The following is a 23,788-nucleotide window of genomic DNA, read 5'->3' as shown; positions in this document are numbered from 1 at the left end:
TGCACGCAACCTCCGATCCTCACAAGATCTCCTTCTCTACTCCCCTCTTATCTCCTCTTCCCACAATCGCATACAAGATTTCTCTTGCACATCACCCCTACTCTGGAACTCTCTACCACAACATTTCAGACTCTCACCTACCATCGAAACCTTCAAAAAGAGCCTGAAGACCCACCTCTTCCGACAAGCCTATAACCTGCAGTAACCACCGATCGACCAAACCGCTGCATGACCAGCTCTACCCTTGCCTACTGTATTTTCACCCATCCCTTGTAGATTGTGAGCCTTCGCGGGCAGGGTCCTCTCTCCTCCTGTACCAGTTATGACTTGTATTGTTCAACATTATTGCACTTGTTTTTATATATACCCCTCCCTACATGTAAAGCGCCATGGAATAAATGGCGCTATAACAATAAATAATAATAATAATAATAATAACAACCTACAGAGAGAAGTATATGCCCCTGATGAAAACTGTCTGATAAGAACCACATGACCTTGATGAAAATTAACTCATTAGGTGCCAAATACTTTCATTGCTAATACGTGTGCTATGGAGAGGTGAGGATAAAAAGAAACAATCATTTTATTCCACTCTGTAGCCACTATTACATCATATGTCCACTTCAACATGAAAAATCCACATTTATAAAAAAAAAGTATAAGAGATTGAGCGCTTCCTGGTTTGACAGCTGCTCAGCCACTTTTTTTCATTCCTTTGGTCAGCACAATGCTAATCCACCATTTGGATGAATAGTTTAGTCATGTCTGACAGTCTGGTGACTAGACAATAACTAAGAACTTATGTCCCTAACAACCAGCCTGTGTAAGGTAACTCATGTCTTCAACATTTGAAAAAAGTGCCACTGAACTTGAGTTGGACAAGACACAAGTAGGGTTTTTTCTTTTTTTTCTTATGCATTAGGCAGCATAGTATAACATACAGTAAAACAGTTAATAATTAACAAGCTGAATCGTGCCAGCACCCAAAATGTAATCCCTTAGAAATCAGATTAATATTAGTAAAAATCGCAAAGAAAAATGGGCATGTCATCCTGGATTAAAGGTTGTGCTATGTGTTGGTGGAAATGGTAGGATGCCCTTTTTTCCATGCTACCTGCACATGCCTTTAGCAGATGCACTGCTGTATTTTTGGAGTAAAAAAACAAACCTTTTTGTGAAACTATTCCTTGTTTTTGTGTCTATACATGTATGTCCGTATCTGTTGAGACTGTACATGTGCTGTTTTATGTCCGATTCCATTATTGATCTGTAAATGTTCCGTCTAACTAGATGTAGTGTGTTGTGTTCGTTTCATTTATAATGGCTACTTTGCAGGAGTCAATAATTATAGTGACTTACAGTATAATTGCTTACCAAAAACAGAAAATCACAAATGATTCAGTGTATATAGTCTTATTTATTATTGTATATTCACTATAGCATTGTACATACATCTTAGGTTGGTATCAGCCCTAATTTAGGTAGCTAGGCTTCTGCAATCTATACATATTTTAACCTTTATCCTGGCCTGAAAGTGACTACGTCTTTATCTCTTGAGGTAGCCAGATCTATAGTAAGTATATGTCATATATCACATTTATTCCATAATAGATTTTGCATTGTGTATCTCATTTCAGATTATTTTTCCTGAAAATAATAATGAAAAAGTTCACAATTTATTGCAGGCAAGAAAAATCAGTCAGTGTAGGAAGACTCGTTTTTCTTAGAAGGATTTCCTAAAATGACCCATCTTGGAGAGTCCCAATGACTCTGCAATCTCAAAAGGAGCCATTAAGGGTTTGTGTGCCCTACATCTTTTTCATGAGGATTCCTCCTGGAATCTGGCCCAAAAAAAGTGCCACGATTCCGCACTTACTATACAGCACTGTAAAAACAATATTGCTCTGCACATAAGTCATTTGTTACCTTTTTAACTGTTTCAGGTCTTGGAAACTGTTAAGCAGTTAATAGAAATAATGTTCATCCTTCTATAAAGAAAAAGGGGGAGACAGAAGCGCACAATAGGGCCTTATCCAATGATATAAACGTTTCACAGATATGGATCCACTCATCTGGTTCAGTTGTGTGAAACACAACAACCATAAGCACAAATGGGTAGGATCCGATGAACTGCAGCAATCAGCCGGTCACTAGAATTGCATATATAGGAAGGAGAGAAGTCCGGCTTTCAGGATCGCGCTGTTCCAGTCCAAAGTTCACAAGGAGTTAATCCAAGGACCAAGCAGTGATTATAACTTTCTTTTTATTCCATAAACTCTACGCGTTTCGTGTACACTCTGTACACTTCCTCAGGAGCAAAGTTACACTGGCATCACATTCCATTCTCCTTATATACTACCTCCCCCAGGAAGTGAGGTAGATGCTCATTTCAGTTAAAAAAATTCACAGACAACTATCAACATAATATAAATTCACAAAAATCACTATGGAGAGTATAGATTATTTGGATCTGACCATTTTCCATTCAAAAGGGAAGATTTTTACTAAAACTTTTTTTAAGAAGTGTGATGCAAATAGTCTGTTAGATTTTAATAGTGGCCATTATTATAAATGGTTAATCAATGTCCCGAAGAACCAGTATAAAAGGATTAAGAAAAATTGTAGTTTAGAGTCAGATTTTGTATCACAGGCCAAGGAATTGAAAAATAGGTTTATTGAGAAAAACTACCCAAAAAAACTGCTAGAAAAAGCATATAATGAGTGCGCAGGTTTGGAACAGATGGACATAGTAAATCCTAAGAAAAAAGAAAAAGAGAATGATAGTTTCTCCTTAAACTTTTTAACTAATTTTACTAAACAAAATCAAAAAATTAGGAACATTTTACAGGATCATTGGTCTGTTCTTCTTAATGATCTACTCCATCTTAGGTGAAAAACTGTTTGCACCTTAATATATCAAAATGTTACCACTGAATACAGAATAAATGTAGGGGTCTCTTCACGTCTTTCACCATTCCAATCTATATTGCATTTAACAAGTTTCATTGGAGACACAGGTTAACATAATTAAGTAAAACAAAGTTAAAAATAATATAGATTTTAATATAGATGTCCCAATATTTGTCTTTAATGCCCCACTCCATACCTTTTTTCTGATTTCTTTGCTAGGGATCACATATATAAGTGTAATGCATGGTAGTTACATACTCAGTAGGATTCATCTGTTTTCTGAGCTGTCCTGATCGCTCCGGCACATAATGCTACTGCTACTAATAATAATCTTTATTTGTATAGCGCCAACATATTCCTCAGCGCTTTACAGTTTAACAGTTTCGAACACAACAGTCATAAGTAACAACGTGTACAATAATACAATAATTAAAGCAAAATAAAACAACCCTGCTCATGAGAGCTTACAATATACAATGAGGTTGGAGAGATACAAAGTACAGGTGTGTATTTACAATGATAGTCCAGCAATCTTGAAGGCGTGGGGGATAGATATAGTGAATGGGCTACACACATAAAATGAATTTGATTAGGGAACGTGATAGGCTACTCTGAACAAATGTGTTTTGAGGGAGCGCCTAAAATTGTGCAAGTTATGGCTGGTCCTAATTTCTTGGGGTAGAGCATTCCAGAGGATTGGCGCAGCAAGAAAGAAGTATTGGAGTCGGGAGTGGGAGGGATGGATTAGTGCAGAGGTTAGTTGAAAGTTGTTTCAAAGCGCAGCGATTGGTTAGGCCGATAGACAGAAATGAGGGAGGAGATGTAAGGGGATGCCGCACTGTGGAGAGCTTTGTGGGTGAGAATAAGTACTTTGAATTGGATCCTATAATGAATGGGCAACCAGTGCAATGACTGGCGAAGAGCAGATGCATCCAAGTACCGATTAGCCAGATGGACGACCCTGCTGCATTAAGGATGGACTGGAGAGGGAAAAGTGGAGTGAGGGGAGGCCAATTAATAGAGTGTTACAGTAGTCCAGGCGGGAGTTGATCTGTGTGATGGTGAGTGTTTTTTTGTTTCAATGATGAGAAAAGGGCAGATTCTAAAGATGTTCTTTAGGTGTAAGCAGCATAAGCGGGCAAGAGATTGTATATGGGAGGTGAAAGAGAGATTGGTGGCAATCGGGCACTTGTAATGTTTTTTGCAAAACGCAGGATAGCTGTGTGTTCCGGAAATCACTCTTCTCAGTACAAGTCAATGGGACACAGAATGAGGTTACGGAGCCTCATTCTGAATTCAGTGACTTTGGTGGACTCTCTAAATTAAAATATAACCTTTATTCTTAATCTTTATAAAATTGATAACCACCATAGTTGATGTGTGTCTGTACAAAGATGAAAGGCAGGTAGCTCAAGCACAGTGACCGGCTACCATCTACTTTAAATCTGGGAGCTAATAGGAAAGCAGTAATAGTTGACTGAGCCACTAAAGGAATGTGCCATGCACTAAACATTGAATACTATGGGGCAGAGTGCAATATTAATGTACCCACAGGCAAAAGAGGAAACTGGATGTTTAATATAGCATCTACAGCATAAATTGCACAATTTAATATAAGTGATAACTAAAAACTTGCTAGTGTGCACAGTCAATTTAGATATTAGTATCTTATTTTCATCCCGATTGACATATTGGATAAGACTGCAATTTAGTATGGTGGTTATCAATTTTATAAAGGTTTTATTATAGTTTAGAGAGTCCAACAAAGTCAGTGAATTACATAGTGGGCTCCCGTATTGGAGTCTTAAGGTCCTCGTTCAGTGAATTGTTGTCCTCATTCTGAGTTCCCATAGACTTGCATTGAGTAGATTTCAAAAAGTGACATCCACTTCACAACCATTGTGTGATTTGGCAGGTCACAACTGCAGTCATGTGGTTTCTGGAGAGGGGCTGAAAAAGAGTAAGGTCAGCTACTAGTGAATATGAGACTACATGCATTGCATTCAGATACGTGATCCGTAATAACAGTCTTGCGCTCCATTCTACTCTCCCTTCACTTTAACAAACACAAAGAAGGAAGCACTGTGTTTGATTTCTGCTTCTGACAGATTAATGATGTAAAACTGCAAATGTCACTCTGTTGATGCATATGGCAGAAGATAATCCTCCTCCATATGCATCAACAATGCAACATTTGAAGTTTTGCATTACTGATCTGGCAACACTAGCTATCAAACACAGCTCAGCCCAACTTGTATTAAATTTGCAAAGTAAGCTCCATTATGCAGGAAGAGCGGAATGCAGGACTGTGAATCTGAAAACCAAATATCTTGATCAATTATGTAGAAACACACATTTCTACAAATTTAAATTGAGCTGACTGATTACTGTACAGGATCACACAAAATAGAGTGTGTTCTAAACATAGATTAGCTTGATAATGTCCAAAATATCTGTGGTGCATGCAGCTATATTGAGCACAGTATACCAAAGATGTTTGGAAGCATGTCCTGTTTAACACATTCACCAGTCACCTGCCTTCCATCACAGCTCAGAGTCATCAATTCAGAGAGATGGTGCTAATCAGGAGCACATAGCAGAGAAGAAGGGGACTGCAGCACTGAGGAGAGGCAGGGTGCTGCGGAAAAATATAATTTTTGCAGTGTAAGAATTGGACCACATATTCAACTATGTGAAGCTGGAAGCACTGTGGGGCACATGGAGATGCAAAAAGACAAACAAAATTACAGGAGAGAACATTTATGTTGGGCTTAGCCTGTATATTAGCAATAAATATGCATTTACTTAATAAAAAACTAAACAGCACATGAGAAAACACTCATTTGCAATATTGCAGTCATTAAAATTGCTAATCGACAATACAGTAGACAAAATAATAAGAGTGGGGGCTGACTAATGAACTTCCATCATTATCAGAGTATGGCTGCATGATGTGGCTGTCTGTGCGGCCAAAAGTCCACCCACTAGAGGGCTGTCCTTCCCAATGGCCCTAATTTTTCCATGAAAATGAAGTTCGGTAAATATGCGACTATTTACTTTCTATATCATTGATATTGATGTGAGAGGCAAGTACCATAATTGATGTGGAAATTTCATCCACCAAATGGATGGGGCTTTTCCTTAATTGAGTACTTGACCCACTGTGCACATTTTTCATTGACAGTAAGTAGATTTCTGTAAAAGATAAAGTCCTGTTTTATTTAAGAACCTCCTTATTGAGTTGAACGGGAGTCAGTCTCCATAATAAAGCCGAATGGCAATAGACACTTTCTCATTAAAAGGCTGAAAAGAACACTTTAGGGTAAAGCTCTTCCAAAACTTTTTGAAACCACTTCAAAGAACACTTCAGGAGAGGCTTTCTTGTGCAGGAAACTCCTCTTACTGAACTGAAGTTTGCTTTCTTTACGCACCCTCTCCAGGACCAGTATTGTTTCCATTGCTGCTCATGGGTCTGTTATTTTCTGCAGAACTGACAACACGTTAATTGCGCAGTAGCCAGTAGCTCTGCCCAATTGATGGCACAACCTTCTCAGAGCCACTGAGCTCAGTTACTAGCTGCAGCATTGTCCATGTGATATAACAGATACTGGGATCAGTGGCAGAGACTCAGTGCTGGACCCAAGAATGGTGAATAAAGAACATTTTATTTCAAACTGCAGCAGGGGAGAGGGATATTCCCGAACTCAGAAAACCCCTTCAATAAAAGAAAAACTATCAAAAACTCCCCCATAAAAGGAGCATTCCTGAAGTTTTTTTCTGCTCGAAAAACTCTTGAGCTCTGATTCATCATTGTCTTTGCACCTGTTTTTTTGTCTACTTTTGTGCAGTTTGCTTCTTTTTTTATTTGCACCCAATTAATTATTCAATTTGTGTCTTTTTTTACGTTTATTGTACATGTGCTCACCTGTTTTTTTGCTTTCCGCTTTCTGTGCGGAGTTTAACGATTAGAGATGTTTTTGCGTGATTCAACAATTGTGACTTTTAAAAAAGTTTTGAAATTTGGCACAATTGCACTCCTGGAGCCCCAGTGTAGTTTTGCGACATTTTGAAAAAGATGTGACTTTTGCTCAGAAAGTCGCAAGAATGGTTAAAGACAGGAAAGCAGCCCTTTTTTGACTTTGTGCCAAATTAGCGAACTGTGGGGTCAATTTTGATGAATTTGGCACAATAAACACTAAGACAAATAAAGAAAAGGGTCTTAAAAAATATGAATACTGAGTCAGGGTCATGGTTTTTGGACACCATAGATAGCTCGCAGTGCACAAAATGTAACACTGACCAAAGATTTAGACGAAGTCAGCATTCTTTGCTATTTCGTTAAATTGATACTGAAAAAAGCCAAAATTTCAGGTGCAAAATCAGCTCAATATGGGGCAGATTTCCCTGGAGATAATTGTGGATTTGCTGCCTGCATTTTCTGCAGCAAATCTTGTACTGATGGCCGTACCCTAAAGTTTATATTCATGGAAACACTACATGGCTGTTTTCTGTTTTATTTCTGAAGGAGTGTAAGTAATAAGGCAAATAAGCTGCAGGAAATCACATTCCGCACAGTTGTTTTCTTGGCGCTATTGGAAGAATACAGACATTGATTCTGGCAGTTCGTTTCTTCTTTATATAGATGTATATACAGTAGTAGTAGTTTTGGTAAGAAGGTCACTGCAGGCAATTTAGTTTTACTGCCAACTGTTACCTATGCCATATAATAATTAAATGCAAACTATTCTATATTCACACTTTGTTACATATAACTTAGAACAATCAATAATATGGCTATGCAGTGTAAATCTTTTCTATATCATACTGTTATTTAGTCTCTCCAAGACTATTATGAATAATGCTGACTTTTATGTTTTAGTTATTAAGTGCTTGGATGATATCAGATACCTTCCCTGCCCTTTCCACCTTTACCTCTATTCTTCCTTATTGTCTGCATCATACTCTTCTTAAAGTGTATTAAATGTTTTCTTACATCTGCTATGAATAAAAAGCGAACTCTGGAGCATTTTTATATGTCACAATTAGTGATGACGAGCGAGTATGCTTGTTGCTCGGGTTTTCCCAAGCATGCTCGGTGTCCTCCGAGTATTTTGGCGTGCTCGGAGATTTAGGTTTTGTCACCGCAGCTGCATGATTTGCGGGCCAGCTGCTAGACAGTCTGAATACATGTGGGAATTCCCTAACAAACAGGCATTCCTCACATGTATTCAGCCTGTCTAGCAGTCGCAAATTATGCAGCTGCGTTGACAAAACCTAAATCTCCGAGCACGCCAAAATACTCGGAGACCACCCAAGGAGTATACTCGCTCATCACTAGTCACAATATGTACAGCTATAAGGACAGTAGATATGATCTTGCAGCCATAAGGCATTTCTGGGGCCAGCAGTGACAACATGACATCTATGTGACTGGGTGTCCTACTTGCTGCTTTTTTGTCTGGTCTCTGTTCTGTGCTTCTGTGTTCTGTACTTTGTACTTTCGTTTTGTTGTGACCTCTGTGTTTGTTGGCGACCCATGTGTACATTGCTAGCTCCTATTTTTTGTAATGAGTCTAGTGATTTCAGTAATATAATATTATGCAGTTTTTGGAAATGTCATGCCCCAAAACAATATGTGCAGCTTTCATTGTTGTGTCGCCAGCTTAATGTTCGTGCATATGACCATTTGTTTGAATGCTGTGGCTTTTTTTGTCCTGCATAAGTTTATCGATCAGTGAAATCTGGAAACAAAGTTGTAACAGATCCAATTCTCCTGCAATTGTCTGGTGAGAGGGCGATATACAGTATATTGGTGAATGCTGCCGCTAGTCTTTCACAGTATGTTTTACAACTTAACTCTTTATTGGATGTTGATAACTGCAACATATATTATATATTGCTTTTTCTCTGTAAATTTAGTATTTTTAATACAATTAGTAGTGAAATTGTGGGCAAATAAAATGAATATATCAGCATTGATCACATACTGTGCAAAGCACTCGATGTCCAAGGGTGCATTTACACCGGCCGAAGGTTATGGTGAACGAATGTTCTTAGGAATGCTTGTTCCCTATTTTTGGGCAGTATAAACTGCTTACCACCCGATGAACAAGCAAAATTCTCAGTCGTTGGGTGAAATGATCTTTAAGCTGGATTACAAATCATTGCTCCTGGCACAATGTCGTCCTGTGTAAGCTGGGCTTATACTGCTAAGCATAATGCAACAAACCAGCAAGTGTAAGCGCATCCTTACTCTATACAGTCATGTCCCATTGTGCAGCATTTTACACAAGGCAAGATGTAAAAGGACGCATGAATGTGCATGTTGACGCATGACAACTTTAGTTTGTTTTCTATTTGTGAGGTTTCTGCTTCAGTGTATGTCATCACTATAAACACCAATGCATTTTTTTTTAACTCATTTTAATCTAAAACTCTAAAACTTAGTTACAATCTCAATACCAAATCATGTCTATTAGGCCAAGTTCTCTGCAGGCCTCTTGGAAATGCCAGCCACAAGAAAGATTTGCTGTGACCAACACAGAATTGAATTATTCCAATTCATCTCTTTGATGTGATTGTGTAAGATGAATTATTTTCTGTAACATGATCAGTGAATCTGAAATTCATTTGACACATTTAGTAATGAACAGTGTTTGGGTTTTAACGTAATTTCCCCATCTCTTTTTTTCTTCTAACTTGTTAATGGAGATTCTTTATCAAATGTTTATCGATTTACAAAGAGACAAATAATTTCATTGCTGTTTCCAGCTTCAATTGTTTTACAATTAAAGATATATCTTTCACTGATACACATATTGATTCCTACTGTTACATTGAGTTTTTTCCTATGTACGCTCCAAACCTGCCATACAGCCATGGTGGCCAGCCTTTCAAAGACTAGTTCTGCTTTTTCCCTCTGTCTTATCATTAAGAATAACAACTGCTTGTCCTACATATTCCATCATGTCAAAGCTGCCTTTAGAATCCTGTCCTTTGCATACAATTCCCTTTGTCACAAATGGATAGAGTCTCCTGCTGATCATAACTGCATTGAGCTGCATCTTGTGTCCAATTATATATACATGAATATATATATAAGTGTCTCTCTTACTGTACCCTACATTAATCTACCACTCTTCCTCTCCTTTCCCTTTCATTATAACCATGATTTTAGCCAAGATGTCCATCCGCAAGAGGCTGATGCAGGCATGTTGTTTGGGGTGCTCTGAGATAAACTGCACTTGCATGTCAGGCACTGTACGTAGTAACATGGGAACCCTTGAACGAGCCTTCCCACTCTCTCCTGTCTCTGTTAATGATTTCTCCACCAATTTTCGTGGCTGTAAGTTTTAACCATGCTGTTCCATGTATTGTGCTCTGTGTGTGTACCTGTGTATTCGTGTACCTGTAATTTCGCCCGTGTCTTGTGCTGTGGTCTGTGTTCCTGTGGCCTTATCAAAGTTCCGATGTCTTTCCTTGCAGAACAACTAAACATTTTTTTTTTACAGACAGGTAGTTGATGGACTACTTTGTGGAAAGGGCTAATGCTTACTTTGACTTTATCATCTCTGTTTATGGGGGGAAATATTAGCTGTAAGCCATTTTGTTGAACCAAGCAAATGTAGGGAGCATGAGATGCTGCTGTACATGGTCAGGTAATGCTTTTTGATGTCTACATCTAACTTCCATTGATCTATTGTCTACAGATTGGCTATGGATATCTTGTAAAACATTCAGACAGATAAATATTGAGCAGTGTGTTGATGTATTTAATTACCCTTTACTACAGAGCACAGGTCAGTTCCTCCACTTACATTAATAAAAGCATAGTGGATACTTTCTTCATTAAAATGGATTGTCTTCTCACAGAGATCCTCTTAAATATGAGGACCTCCAAAACTGATTCAGGGTCCACGATCTCCGAAATACAACCACTTTAATTGGAGCAAGTTGTCATTGGAAATGAAGAGATTTAGTAGTTTTGTCCTATAGCATGTGGGAATCATGTGGGTTCAGGAACTAGTTGGATCTAGCGATCTGGCCAGCCTCAAAGGCGCACTAGCAGGCTGTAAAACATAGTGCCTGCTCATGTTGTGCTCTCTGTTTTTACATAAGTCTGGGACTGCAGGGTGTCAGGTAACCAGAAAACAAGCTATGTACTATAAGATCAAAAATTTGTCGAACGGGGAGAATTTTTAGTAATGGGTAAATTGCAGAGTTGCTTGTTTTTGCAAGCACTATGCAATTTTATCCAGTTACGAACTTGAGACAACCCCTTTAACTTTCTGTGCACTGCATTTATTGTTTTAAAGATTTTTTCTGGATAGATTGATTAAAGGTTGTGGCCTATCGGATAGGGAGTGCAGCTTGTTAGGAAATAGCGTGGCCTCAAAGGTGTGACAAATTGCATCACGGTTCTGGGGCAAATTGCCAATGCAAAGTAAGACAACTGACAGGTGGTGTAAGCTTAGACTAAGCAGTCTAAATGTGTACCAGACTTATCAATCAAAATTTAGCCACTGTGATAAATACGGTGCATGTTTAGACAGGATTAGTAAATGTGCCCCATTGCTGCTAGGCGTGGACACTGCAGGAGAAATGGAATATTACATAATAAACATTGAAATAAACTCTATGTGTATAAGATGCGATGGCTTGGTCTTGACAAAGATTGTTGGCTGCTTTTACATCTGGCTAATATGGGTTTCCTAATTGGGTAACCGTGAGAGATTTTTTTTAATAGTTGGTTGTTTGCATGGAGCAATATATTTAAGTAACACAATGTGTGTGTCTTTGCTGATGTATATAACTGTTTTGTGAGTGAACAGATATGAAAGGAAGAATAGTGACTAGATAATTATCCATGGTTTGGAAAGGGAGCACTATAGGTAAAATATATATGTAGACAAGCTGTCCAGAATACGACTGGCATTTAATATTTTTAAAGTTGAGGAATAATCAAATTTTAATCGTTCATTTTTGAGCATGATTGCCTTAAATCAATGTTCACATGCTCCGGGTTAGTTACATAGCGATAATGTATCGTATTTCAGTTCTGCCAGTTCAGTGAAAGGGATGTAGGACAGAAAAAAACGTGTCTGTTTACTTTTCATGTCACGCGCCATTGCAGCTTGACTACGTTGACTTCAATGGAGAAAAAGTTGAAGTACTAGACACAATCCATGGGCAAGAGTGGAGCTTTTTTTGGAAGAACGCAATCAGTTTCACAAATAACCTTGTTGGCTGGCTGTATGAAAAGTAGCACAGCCAAGCATCATGAGCTACATTCTAGATAATTGTACAAGATTTAAGACATTTAAAGATGCTTTACGACATTTGCTGGCTTGTTTGATAAATGTGGAATGGTTCTCGGAAATCAGAGTTTTTCGTGTGGTAACGTGGTCAGCTGGTTTTTTCTACTCAGTGATATTTAGTTCTTTCTTTTGTTCAATTTAACTTAGAAAAACAGACAACATAATGGATTTGTTTAAGCGAAAAATAAAAGATTATCTGATCATTGCAGCTGCCACACTGGGAGTAGTAACACTGACGAGACGCGGGTAGTTTAATTACCAAACAATCCAATAGCTTTTGCTTGGATAAATTTAATAAGATTAATGAGGAGTGTTATGTCTGACAACTTAAAAGTCAAGTCTTGACAGGCCTGATTCAATACAGACTAAAGCTGGGAGGTGTGAGCTTCTCATTAGACTTGACCAGACGTGAAAGTTAGGAGGACTACACGATTAAAGATGGCAGCAGCTGTGGTCCTTTAGGAACCATTGAGGTTTACCCCTCATCATGTTTCTTCCGGCGTCATCCTCTAGACATTCCTAGTCATGATTAATTAGCATCTTACATCTTGTTTTGTGATGTTGGGGCACTTGATGCTCGTTAAAGACCATTAGATCATTACAGGTCCTGCCAGATTTCAGGTCCCCAAAGGATCATTAATTAAAGCTGTACAATTGGATGTAAAAAAAGAAACAAAGCACCAGAGCGTGTTCATTTTGATTTTCTGCCTCTTTATTTGCTCATGTGATATAAAGTACAGTATGTAAGTATTAATCAGTATTAAACATTATATCAGGATAATCAGCATTCTAATGTATATCTGCCCCCAACCTGACCTCTAAAAGTAGAAAAAGAACTTTTATTATACTCTCCTTCAGGGCGGTCCGATCCTAGGGGTGTCGGTCTTCTTGGTCCAGCGCCTCCCATCTATTTGCGATGCTATCGCCCTTCTTGGTTTGTGTGGATGATGCATCCCTGTGTCATCCACAGATGTCTCCTCAGCATCCACATCTGCGCAGGTGTACTTCTCTTGAGGGCAGAGCAAAGTCCTGCAGTGCGCAGGTGCTGGGCCTCTCTGACCTTTCCCGTCACCTGCACACTGCAATACTTTCCTCTGTCCTCAACAGGGCAGATAAGTACGCCTTCATAGGAGCATGATGCCGAGGAGACTTCTATAGATGACGTAGAGACGCGTCATCCACACAAATCAAGGAGGACAGCATCTCAAGAAGATGGGAGGAGCTGGACCAAGACCAGTGACCCCCCCAGGACAGGACCGCCCTGCAGGTGAGTATATGAAAAATTATTTTTCCTCTCTTGCAAGTTGGTTTGGGGGCAGATATACAGCATTATAGAATGCTGTAAATAAGCCCTGAAAGGTGATGGCCGTAACTTATATCAGCCAAAACTGCTGACAGGTTCCCTTTAAGTCACCTAACTAATGCAGCATGAGGCTGGTTGAATGGCGCAGTCATCACTTCCGATGCCAGAGCAGACCGCAGAGTGGTACAGTAAGTCTAGTTTCACAATAGCATTCGGCAGAGCTGCGGAGGGCTGCGCAGTTCCTCCGAAGCTCCGCCCACTGCCAGAACGCCTCCTTTTAGCTCCACCTACGTCTGCATGTGACCTGCATACCTATCTTTAACATTGGGTACGCAGGCTGTGCGGATGCATCTGCATACATCGTTTTGACGCTGCTGCGACCTGCGTCAAACGCAACATGTTGTATTTTGTTGCGGTCACCGCAGCTTCAGAACGACGCATGCAGATGCATCCGCATGGCCTGTGCACCCAATGTTAAAGATAGGTATGCAGGCCGCATGCAGACGTAGGCGGAGCATCACTGAGGAGGTGCGGCAGTGGGCGGAGCTTCACAGAGGAACTACGCAGCTCTCCGCCAAACGCTAGTGTGAAACTAGCCTTAAAAAGGATTTTTCAGACTTTGAAATTTGTCATCTCTTTAGGATCATTTATTAAAATTAGACTAGCGAGGGTCCTTTACCCACCATCCTATGTTCAGCTCTACGTTCTCTTCATTATTTGCCGGATAAAGCCTGTGTTCTTTTTGTAGCGTCTATAAATGTGCAGAGCAGCTTGATAAACTATGGAAGAATTGTGACTATTCAGTCAGCTGATCGGCAGGAGTGGTGCCAGGCTCCTATTTCTTCCTTAAGTATAAGCATTTAATATGAGTATGCCAGAAAATACGAATACAATGGCACACATACAGCGGGTGAAATAATGTTGAATATGTCACTCATTTTCTAAGTAAATATATTTCTGAAGGTGCTATGGACATGAAATTCGCACGAGATGTCGGTAACAACCATTCCGATCCACACAGGCAAATAAATCAAACCATAGATGTCTATAAATTATGTTACGTGTAATGAGAAATTATACAGGGAAAAGTATTGGACATACTTACTGAAATGTATTTAATACTTTGTTCCGAAGCCTTTGTTGGTGATGACAGCTTCAATATGCCCCCTGTGAGGAGAAACTAGTTGCATGCTTTGCTCAGGTGTGATTTTGACTCATTTTTCTACACAAACACCCTTCAAATCCTAAGGGTGTTTGCTAACGGTGCGGATTTTACTGTGGATCCGCAAGCTAAGTACAGTACAATGTTAACCAATGGCTTTTAAAAACGCTGTGCACATGCTGTGGATTTTTCCATGTGGATTTGCTGTAGTTTTAAATCTGCAGCATGTCAATTCTTTCTGCGGATTCCACATCGGTTTGACACCTGTTCCATTGTACAGGTGTCAAAATGCAGGGGAAAACTGCAGGCAAATCCGAAGGTAAACCGAAGGTCAATTTACCTGCGGATTTACCTGCAAATCCGAGCGGAAAACTCCGCAGCTGAATCCGCACTGTGTGCACTCACCCTAAAGGTTCTGTGGGTTTGAACTCTAAGCTTTAGTTAATTCCATAAATTCCCTATTTGATTCAGATCAGATGATTGGCAGGGCCATTCTAGAAGTTTTATTTTCTTTCTCTAAAACCAACTGAGAGATTCCTTGGTTGTGTGTTTGGGATCATTGCCCTGCTGACATGCCACCTTCATTTCATCTTCAACATCCCTGGAAGATAGCAAAATATTTTCATGAAGAATGTCTTGGTACATTTTTCCATTTATTCTTCCTTTAATTATATGACATTTGCCAGTGCAGTTTGCTAAAAAAACAACCCCACACCATTATGTTTCCATCTCCAAACTTCACTGTTGGTATACTGTTTTAACATGGTGTGTATGATTGCATCCAAAGAGTTAATTTTTGGTCTCATCTGACCAGACTGTATTCTCCCAGTATTTTACAGGCTTGTCTAAATCTTCTTGAGCAAACGTTAAACGCACTTGAACATGTTTTTTGTTCAGCAATTCAGCAGGAGATTTACTTATGGTTGTACCTGCCGTAGCTTTCCTTAGCTGGTCCTTCACTCTTGGACAACTCTTCTGATAATTCCAACTAGACCTAAATCACCTACAATGACACAAATGATGATTTTGCACCCAATAGTGCTCCGGCACCACCTTTCCACATTTCCCCACCATCCTGCCTTGTTTACTGCATGGGACCACTGCAGTCAATCACAATTGTATCAGTATACAAGATACTGATACAACCACAGTCATTAAATGCAATAGTTAACATTTTGGTAAGGTGTGCTGCAAAAGTATGCCTAAACCTTTATGTGCTGTCAGCTGTAATACTACATATTGCCACAAGATGGAGCCATTGTCTTTCAAACAGATAACATTGTGTCTTGCCTTAAACTTGTAGTATAGGATATCATCCTTTTTAGGTCTCGCTTCCACATATACAGCCATGCACTTTTTTACCCCATTCAGAATGCTACAGTGGCAAAATTTGTGGGGACATCATAATATAGGGGTAATGTGGGGACTTTCTCTTTGTGTGGGTTCAATATATTGTGTTGGGAGTTGTGAAGGCTTCATAGGTTTGTGCTGTTGGACATTCATGCTGTGTGTTGAAGGACCATGTGGGAGTATCATACTGTGTGCTGAGACCTGTGAGGGCAGGATACATTGTACTTTTAAGAGGGACGCACTGTGAGCATCATACACTGTGTGAGGGGCCCGTGGGGTGTGGTGGGCATGATGGTGGTACTGTACTGTGTGCAGACACTAATCGGCTTCAGTAGGAGACATATTCTGGTGTCGGCACATATAAAGGAATGGGAAAGGTTGGGGAAATTGCTTAACCCTTTAACGACCGCTGTTACGCATTAAAACGGTAGTCGTTAAAGGCCCCACAGACTAAATTAACAGGGGTGACAGATGTACATTCCAGCTGACACCCTGCAGTATCGGTCTCTGGCCAGTTTTGGAGCTGAAGACCCCCTTCAATCGTAATCGTGGGTGCCAATCATTGCCTTAGTACCCTGCTAACCCCAGTGTATGGTGGTCTCTGAGATCCAGTTATAAGCTGGGTTTCACAGGTACAGTCAGTGTGTCACTGACAGATCTCATGCACTGCAGTACACGAGAAATACTATGCATGAGACCAACGATTAAAGTAAAAATTATACATGTCCCACAGTGGGACTAAGTGAAGAAGTGAAAAAAAGGGAAATAAAATGTGTAAAAAGTATAAAAGAAAAACACACAAAAAAGCACCCCCAAATCGCGAAAACCTGTTTTGCCACTAAAAATGCAATGTTTTTGATAAAGCAAAGCTAAACAGAAAAAAGTACACATAATGGGTGTCACCACATCCAGAACTTGCTTGCGTTGAGAAACATGTGATGGTGTCTCCGCGGCTTCTGTTTTGCATGCTTCTGCATATTTCCCATAAGGGATGGGGGCAATGCTCTAGAATCACTGCTTTGAGAAACACGTGATGGTGTCTCCGCAGTGTTGGATGTTGATCTCCATGAGGTCAATCATCGTCATTTTTCATAGTCTTCTACTAGGCATTGCTCCTACTAGCCAGTTTCCTACTCCACACTGATGAGGGGCAAATACCCCGAAACAGCTGTCTGTGGATGGATACCATGTTTTGGCATAGGTGGTTTCCTTCATTGGAGACTGCCCTTCCCGTGGTTGTTCCTTCCCGGTGAAAGACCTGGCTAGTCTTTGCTTGCGTTGAGAAACATGTGATGGTGTTTCCGCGGCTTCTGTTTTGCATGCTACCACATCCAGAACGACCCAATCTATAAAGCTGTTATGTTCTTTACTCCATACAGCGAACACCGTAAAAAAATAATGAAAAGCACACCAAAAAGTCACTTTTTCATCGTACTGACACACAAAAAATTTAATAAAAAGTGATCAAAAAGTCATATGTGAAAAGAAATGGTATATAAAAAAAAGTTACAGCTCTCAGAATACATGACAAGATATAGAATAAACGGGCACCATCCACAATGTCAATTTAGGTGGGATCACCTAGTGCATATAAATGGATTGACATGAAAACACATAAAGAAAAAAAGTATATGCACACAAATAGGGATCACCACAAGGATATGATAATCAAAAAGTATCAATTTTATTAATGGACACAACAAACAGACACTTTGCTTAAAACAATTAAAAAGTCTGAACAACCAGACACTGATAACAAAACAAAGACAATGGGTCATTTTGATAAATAGTTAAATACTATGGGTCCCAAGGCCAACCATTCAGTATAATGCCAGGTATCTGCTAGTTACCATAACCTAGGGTCTATCAAATCAATTGTAATGACAATCATGATCTTGGATCAAAAATACCATATTATCAATAACTACTATGGTTACATAGAGATTCTACATATTCCATGAATAGAGAATTGAATACTTATCATGTTGCCAACACAAATAAACATACATTAACAAGTCCCTTTCCCTAGCATGATACCGGGTAGGTTACATGGGACCCCCAAACCCACGCGTATCGACACAGTGATGTGTCTTTCTCAAGGTCAGTGTAATGTTCTGTTGAGATCCTTTATATACACCTATCCAATTAGTAATCACTCTTATCAGCTGAGTTTCAAGTGAAACTCAGCTGAAACTCAGCTGGTAAGAGTGATTACTAATTGGATAGGTGTATATAAAGGATCTCAACAGAACATTACACTGACCTTGAGAAAGACACATCACTGTGTCGATACACGTGGGTTTGGGGGTCCCATGTAACCTACCCGGTAGCTTGTTCATCCTCAGAAACCAGGTGATATCATGCTAGGGAAAGGGACTTGTTAATGTATGTTTATTTGTGTTGGCAACATGATAAGTATTCAATTCTCTATTCATGGCATATGTAGAATCTCTATGTAACCATAGTAGTTATTGATAATATGGTATTTTTGATCCAAGGTCATGATTGTCATTACAATTGATTTGATAGACCCTAGGGTATGGTAACTAGCAGATACCTGGCATTATACTGAATGGTTGGCCTTGGGACCCATAGTATTTAACTATTTATCAAAATGACCCATTGTCTTTGTTTTGTTATCAGTGTCTGGTTGTTCAGACTTTTTAATTGTTTTTAAACAAAGTGTCTGTTTGTTGTGTCCATTAATAAAATTGATACTTTTTGATTATCATATCCTTGTGGTGATCCCTATTTGTGTGCATATACTTTTTTTCTTTATGTGTTTTCAAGCTCTCAGAATACAGAGACGCAAAAATAATTTCATTTTTGTAAAATATTGTTTTTGGTCTGTAAAAGCAGCAAAGCATAAAAAAAATGATATAAATCTGGTATTGTTGTAATCTAAATGAACCGATGAACAAACTGAGTTTATAACTTTTACCGCACAGTTAACTGGCACTAAAAAAAATTTAAAAAATTCCTGAATTACATTTTTTTGTTCATTCTGTGTCTTAAAAATCTGAATAAAAGTGATCAAAAAACTTTATGGTACAAAGAAATCCCCAACTCGTCGGGAAAAAAAAAAAAGCCCTTATACAACTCTGTTCGCCAAACGATAAAAGGGTTACAGCTCTCAGAATATGGAGACTAAGTAACTATTTTTTTGTAAAAAAAAAAGCTTTTTTACTGTGTGATAGCAGCGAAACATAAAAAAACCCCTTAATTTGCTATCGCTGTAATTGCACCGACCCAAAGAATAAAGCTGTCTTATCACTTATATGTACTGAGCAATGAACCACGCAAAAATAAAAATAAGAACTATTCTTGTAGTGCTATCTATTTGTTCATTTTACCTTCCAAAAATCGGAACAAGGCTCGGCTTACATTTATCCTGCGCTCTTTGCTGAGCGCTTACGACGGGGTTTCTGTGTAAATTCCACAAAACAATGATTCAGACAAACCCCCAGATGAAACCACTCATTTATGAGGCAGATGGAAAATCCTTGTCTGGTTTCTGTTCCTGCGGTGTCCCACCATTTCACGCGTCGTTTTAGTGCACAAGTGTAGTTGACCACAGTTCTGTGAATGCCTAAAAAGGTTGACACCACCTGAACAGACATCAAAGGGACTCCAAAATATCTCCATCTACCTCAATATGGTGGGTGTTTCCATTGAGGATCTGAATTTACAGGGTGCATGTCACCAGAAGAACAAACTTGGCATAATGTATGGGGGCACTACATTATACGGGGGCTCTATACTATATTGTGGCACAATGTATGGGTAGATTTGTAATTTTCCAGAATAAAACACGGCATGGAAGTTGCAAAATAGTCACTGAAGCCGTGGATGAATTCATTGAGAAGTGCAATTTCTACAATGAGATAATTTTTGGGGTTTTTCTGCTGTTCTGGCACCTTTGGGTCTCCACAAATGTCACCCATAAACTGTTCTAGCAAAATCTGTGCTTCAAAAACCAAATAGCGCTCCTTCTTTTTCAGCCCTGATGTGTGGCCTAACAGTAGTTTCTGATGATGTATGGGACATCACTGTGTTCTGGAGAAATTGTGGGGTTCAGTTTCACCTATTAACCCTTCTTTAACTGACAAATTTGCAGTAAATACAAAAATTACAGTTTTACCATTAAAAAGATATATTTCCACATCCCCCCAAAAATTCTGTGAGGCACCTATGGGTTCAAAATACTCAATACACCGCTAGGTGAATTTCTTAAGCAGTAAGGTTTCAAATATGGGGTCACTTGTGGGGATTTCCACCTATCTGGCACCGCAGGAGCTCAGCTGATGGAGCCCTCAATCTATTGAAATGGAATCTGCGTTTTTACATCCAAGTAGCGCTCCTTCCCATTCGATCCCTGCCGTATGCATAAACAGTAGTGTACAACCACGTATGGGGTACTGCCACCAGGCCCGGCTCCAGGTTTTTGTGGGCCCTGGGCAAGAAAGTCTCAGTGGGCCCCTTTAACACATACCAGAATTCATGATGCACAGATACAGCAGAGAAATATAGGTATAGTACAATGCCAAAAATTTCCCTTCTTACATTACATGAGTGCTATCAATAGCTCAGAAACCGGACAGTATAGTCCTCCCTACAGTATTATGGGCACCACATAGCGCTCCATACAGAATAATAAGCCCCATATGTTGCTACATGCAGTATTATGGGCACCACATAGCACTTATTACAGAATAATAAGCCCCATATATTGCTTCATACAGTATTATGCGCATCAAATAGTTTTCCATACAGAATAATGATTCCCATATATTGCTCTATACAGTATTATGCACACCATATAGTGCTCCATACAGAATAATGAGCCTCATATATTGCTCTATACAGTATTATGCACACCATATAGTGCTCCATACAGAATAATGAGCCCCATATATTGCTCTATACAGTATTATGCACACCACATAGTGCTCCATAAGAATAATGAGCCCCATATATTGCTCCATTCAGTATTATGGGTACCACATAGTGCTCCATACAGAATGAGCTCCACATATTGCTCCATACTGAATAATGAGCCCCATATAATGCTCCAAACAGAATAATGAGCCCTATATATTGCTCCATACAGTATTATGCACACCACATAGAGCTCCATAAGAATAATGAGCCCCATATATTGCTCCATCCAGTATTATGGATACCACATAGTGCTCCATACAGAATGAGCCCCATATATTGCTCCTTACAGAATAATGGACCCCATATAATGCTCCAAACAGAATAATGAGCCCTATATATTGCTCCATGCAGTATAATGAGCCCCATGTAATGCTCCATACAGTATATGATGGGTCCCATATATTGTTCCATACAGATTAGGCCCCATATAATGCTCCATACAGAATAGGCCCCAAATAATGCTCCATAGGGTATATGGTCACCATATAATGCTCCAGCATATGATGGGTGCCATATAATACTCCAAACAGAATGGTCTCCTTATTATGCTCCATATGTAATTAGCCCCATAAGATGCTTCATATGTAATGGGCCCCATATACTGCTCCATATGTAATTGGCCCCACACATTGGCTGTATGACTTCAAGCAAATAATCTGTCTAGTCAAGCAGGAGGAGGCAGCACTGGGCATGAAATAGAGCTGAAGTGACAGAGGTTTCGGATCTACCATAGCTCTTCAGTCTCATTTGCATTTGCCCTGAAGGCCTATAATCATGTTGCTAGTAGTGAAAAGCGAGTGTGCTCGTTACTCGAGTTTTCCGAGCATGCTCGGGTGTTCTCCGAGTATCTTGGACATGCTCGTAAATTATGTCTGAGTCCCTGTAGCTGCTTGATTTGCAGCTGCTAGACAGCCTGAATACATGCAGACTTGCAGGGATTGCCTGTTTGTTAGGAAATCCTCACATATATTCAGGCTGTCTAGCAGCCACAAATCATGCCGCTACGGAGACTCAGACATAATTTACGAGCACACCCAAGAAACTCTGAGAACACCCGAGCATGCTTGGAAAACTTGAGTAACGAGCACACTCGCTCGTCATTAGTTGCCAGTCCACCTGTTGTGCTTTTTTGGACCTCTTTAACTGGGTGCCTGAAACACCTTGCAAGATCTGGTGTTTTGAAGATGCTCTGACCCAGTCATCTAGCCACTATAGTTTGGCACTTGTCAAGTCTCTTAAAGCCATACACTTTGCTTGCCCATTTGTTCTGCTTCTGACACATTAGCTTCAAAAACTGCATGTTCACTTGCTGTAATATTTCCTACATCATTGACAGATAACTGTGTTACAATATATACAGTGATGTTCAAATGTTTTTAAAACATGCTGCAAAGTAAAAATGCTTCAAAAAATAAGTGTTAATAGATAATTTTTATCAGTTAAAATGTAAAGTGACTGACCACAACAGAATATTAAATCAAATCAATATCTGTTGTGACCACCCTTTGTTTTCAAAACTTGCTAAAAGTAATTTATTTTCTAGTATTGTTGTCAGGTGTATGGGTAACCAATTATGCCAAACAGGTGATAATGATCATCATGTTCATATAATACTGATTGACGAACAGCCAAATTCTGATATAAAGGTGAGGTTGCAGAAGACCATTTCATGTTACAGGTCATACACCCTGGAAAGTCTGAGCACAGCAACACGACACAAGGTAGTTATACTGCATCAACAAACTCTCTCAGGAAAAGATTTCAAAGCAGACTATGGATTTCAAGATGTGATATCAGTTCTAGCTCATTTGTAGAAGCACCAAGAAACTGACAATGTTGAAGACCGTAAACACAGTGATTGGCCAATGAAATGCCTATTTCTTCCAAACCAAAAGATGCTTAGCAGTGCCATCAGCTTAGAACTGGCAACAGCCAGTGAGACCCAGTTATACCTTTCTACTGTCTGAAGGAGTCTTAACAGATGTGGTCATCAAGGAAGAATTGAGTCCAAAAAGACATACATTCAATACGAAAACAAAGCCCAGTGATTCATCTATGCATGAAAAAATAGGAATCGATTGGAAAAAAAAGTAGGAGCAGGTGCTTTTGAAAGATGAGTCGAAATTTGATTTGTAATATTTGGCTGTAACAGAAGGGAGTGTGTGTGCCAAAGGGCTGAAGAACAGTACTGTCTGCAGGTAACAGTGAAGCACGGTGGAGGATCCTGGCTAGTTTGGGTGTGCATTTCAGTAAATAGATTTTAGGGATTAGGTAAGGATTAATGTTATCAGTGCTGAGAAATATAGCAAATACTTAACCATGCAATACTATCAGCAAGACATCTGATTGGCTCTAAATTCATTCTGCAGCAGGACAAAGACCCCAGACATACAGCCAATATCATTAAGAACAATCCTAAAAGTAAAGAAGAACAAGGAGTCCTGAAAGTGATTATACAGCTCCAATGAGCCCTGATCTCAACACCATCTAGTCTTTCTGGAGTAGCATGAAGAGATAGAAGGATTGTGAAAGTCATACGCAAAGAACCTTGGTTAGTTGTCCAAAATGTTTAAAACTATCTTCATGCTGAGTTTCTTCAAACACTGTGTGCAAGTGCACCAAGAAGAATTGATACTGTTTTGAAGAGAAAAGGGCGGTCTTACCAAATATTGATCTAATTTAGATTTTTTTTTGTTCATTCACTTTGAATTTTCTTAATTGATAACAATAGACTATAAATACTTCTATTTTTAAAAGGAGTCTTAATATAATAAATTTTATTTCTATAGCGTCTACATATTC

General features: G+C 39.3%; 1 protein-coding gene across 22 annotated transcripts in view; it reads left to right on the top strand.

Moving 5' to 3' along the window:
- Window positions 1-23,788, top strand: part of KCNMA1 (potassium calcium-activated channel subfamily M alpha 1) — an 867,158-nt gene that overhangs the window by 683,482 nt on the left and 159,888 nt on the right. For 12 of the 22 annotated variants that reach the window (XM_073571201.1, XM_073571218.1, XM_073571217.1 and 9 more), the window contains one exon: window positions 10,091-10,258. The exons of the other annotated variants lie outside the window; for them this stretch is intronic. In XM_073571201.1, coding sequence (XP_073427302.1) covers window positions 10,091-10,258 — 168 coding nt within the window. The remainder of the gene's footprint in view (window positions 1-10,090; window positions 10,259-23,788) is intronic. 22 annotated transcript variants of the gene reach the window in all.

This window comes from Dendrobates tinctorius, unplaced genomic scaffold, assembly GCF_039654945.1.
Source record: "Dendrobates tinctorius isolate UK_male_01 unplaced genomic scaffold, ASM3965494v1 ptg000028l, whole genome shotgun sequence".
Classification (NCBI taxonomy): domain Eukaryota; kingdom Metazoa; phylum Chordata; class Amphibia; order Anura; family Dendrobatidae; genus Dendrobates; species Dendrobates tinctorius.
Note: the sequence above shows the minus strand (reverse complement) of the source record. Positions and strands in the feature narration are given on the sequence as shown.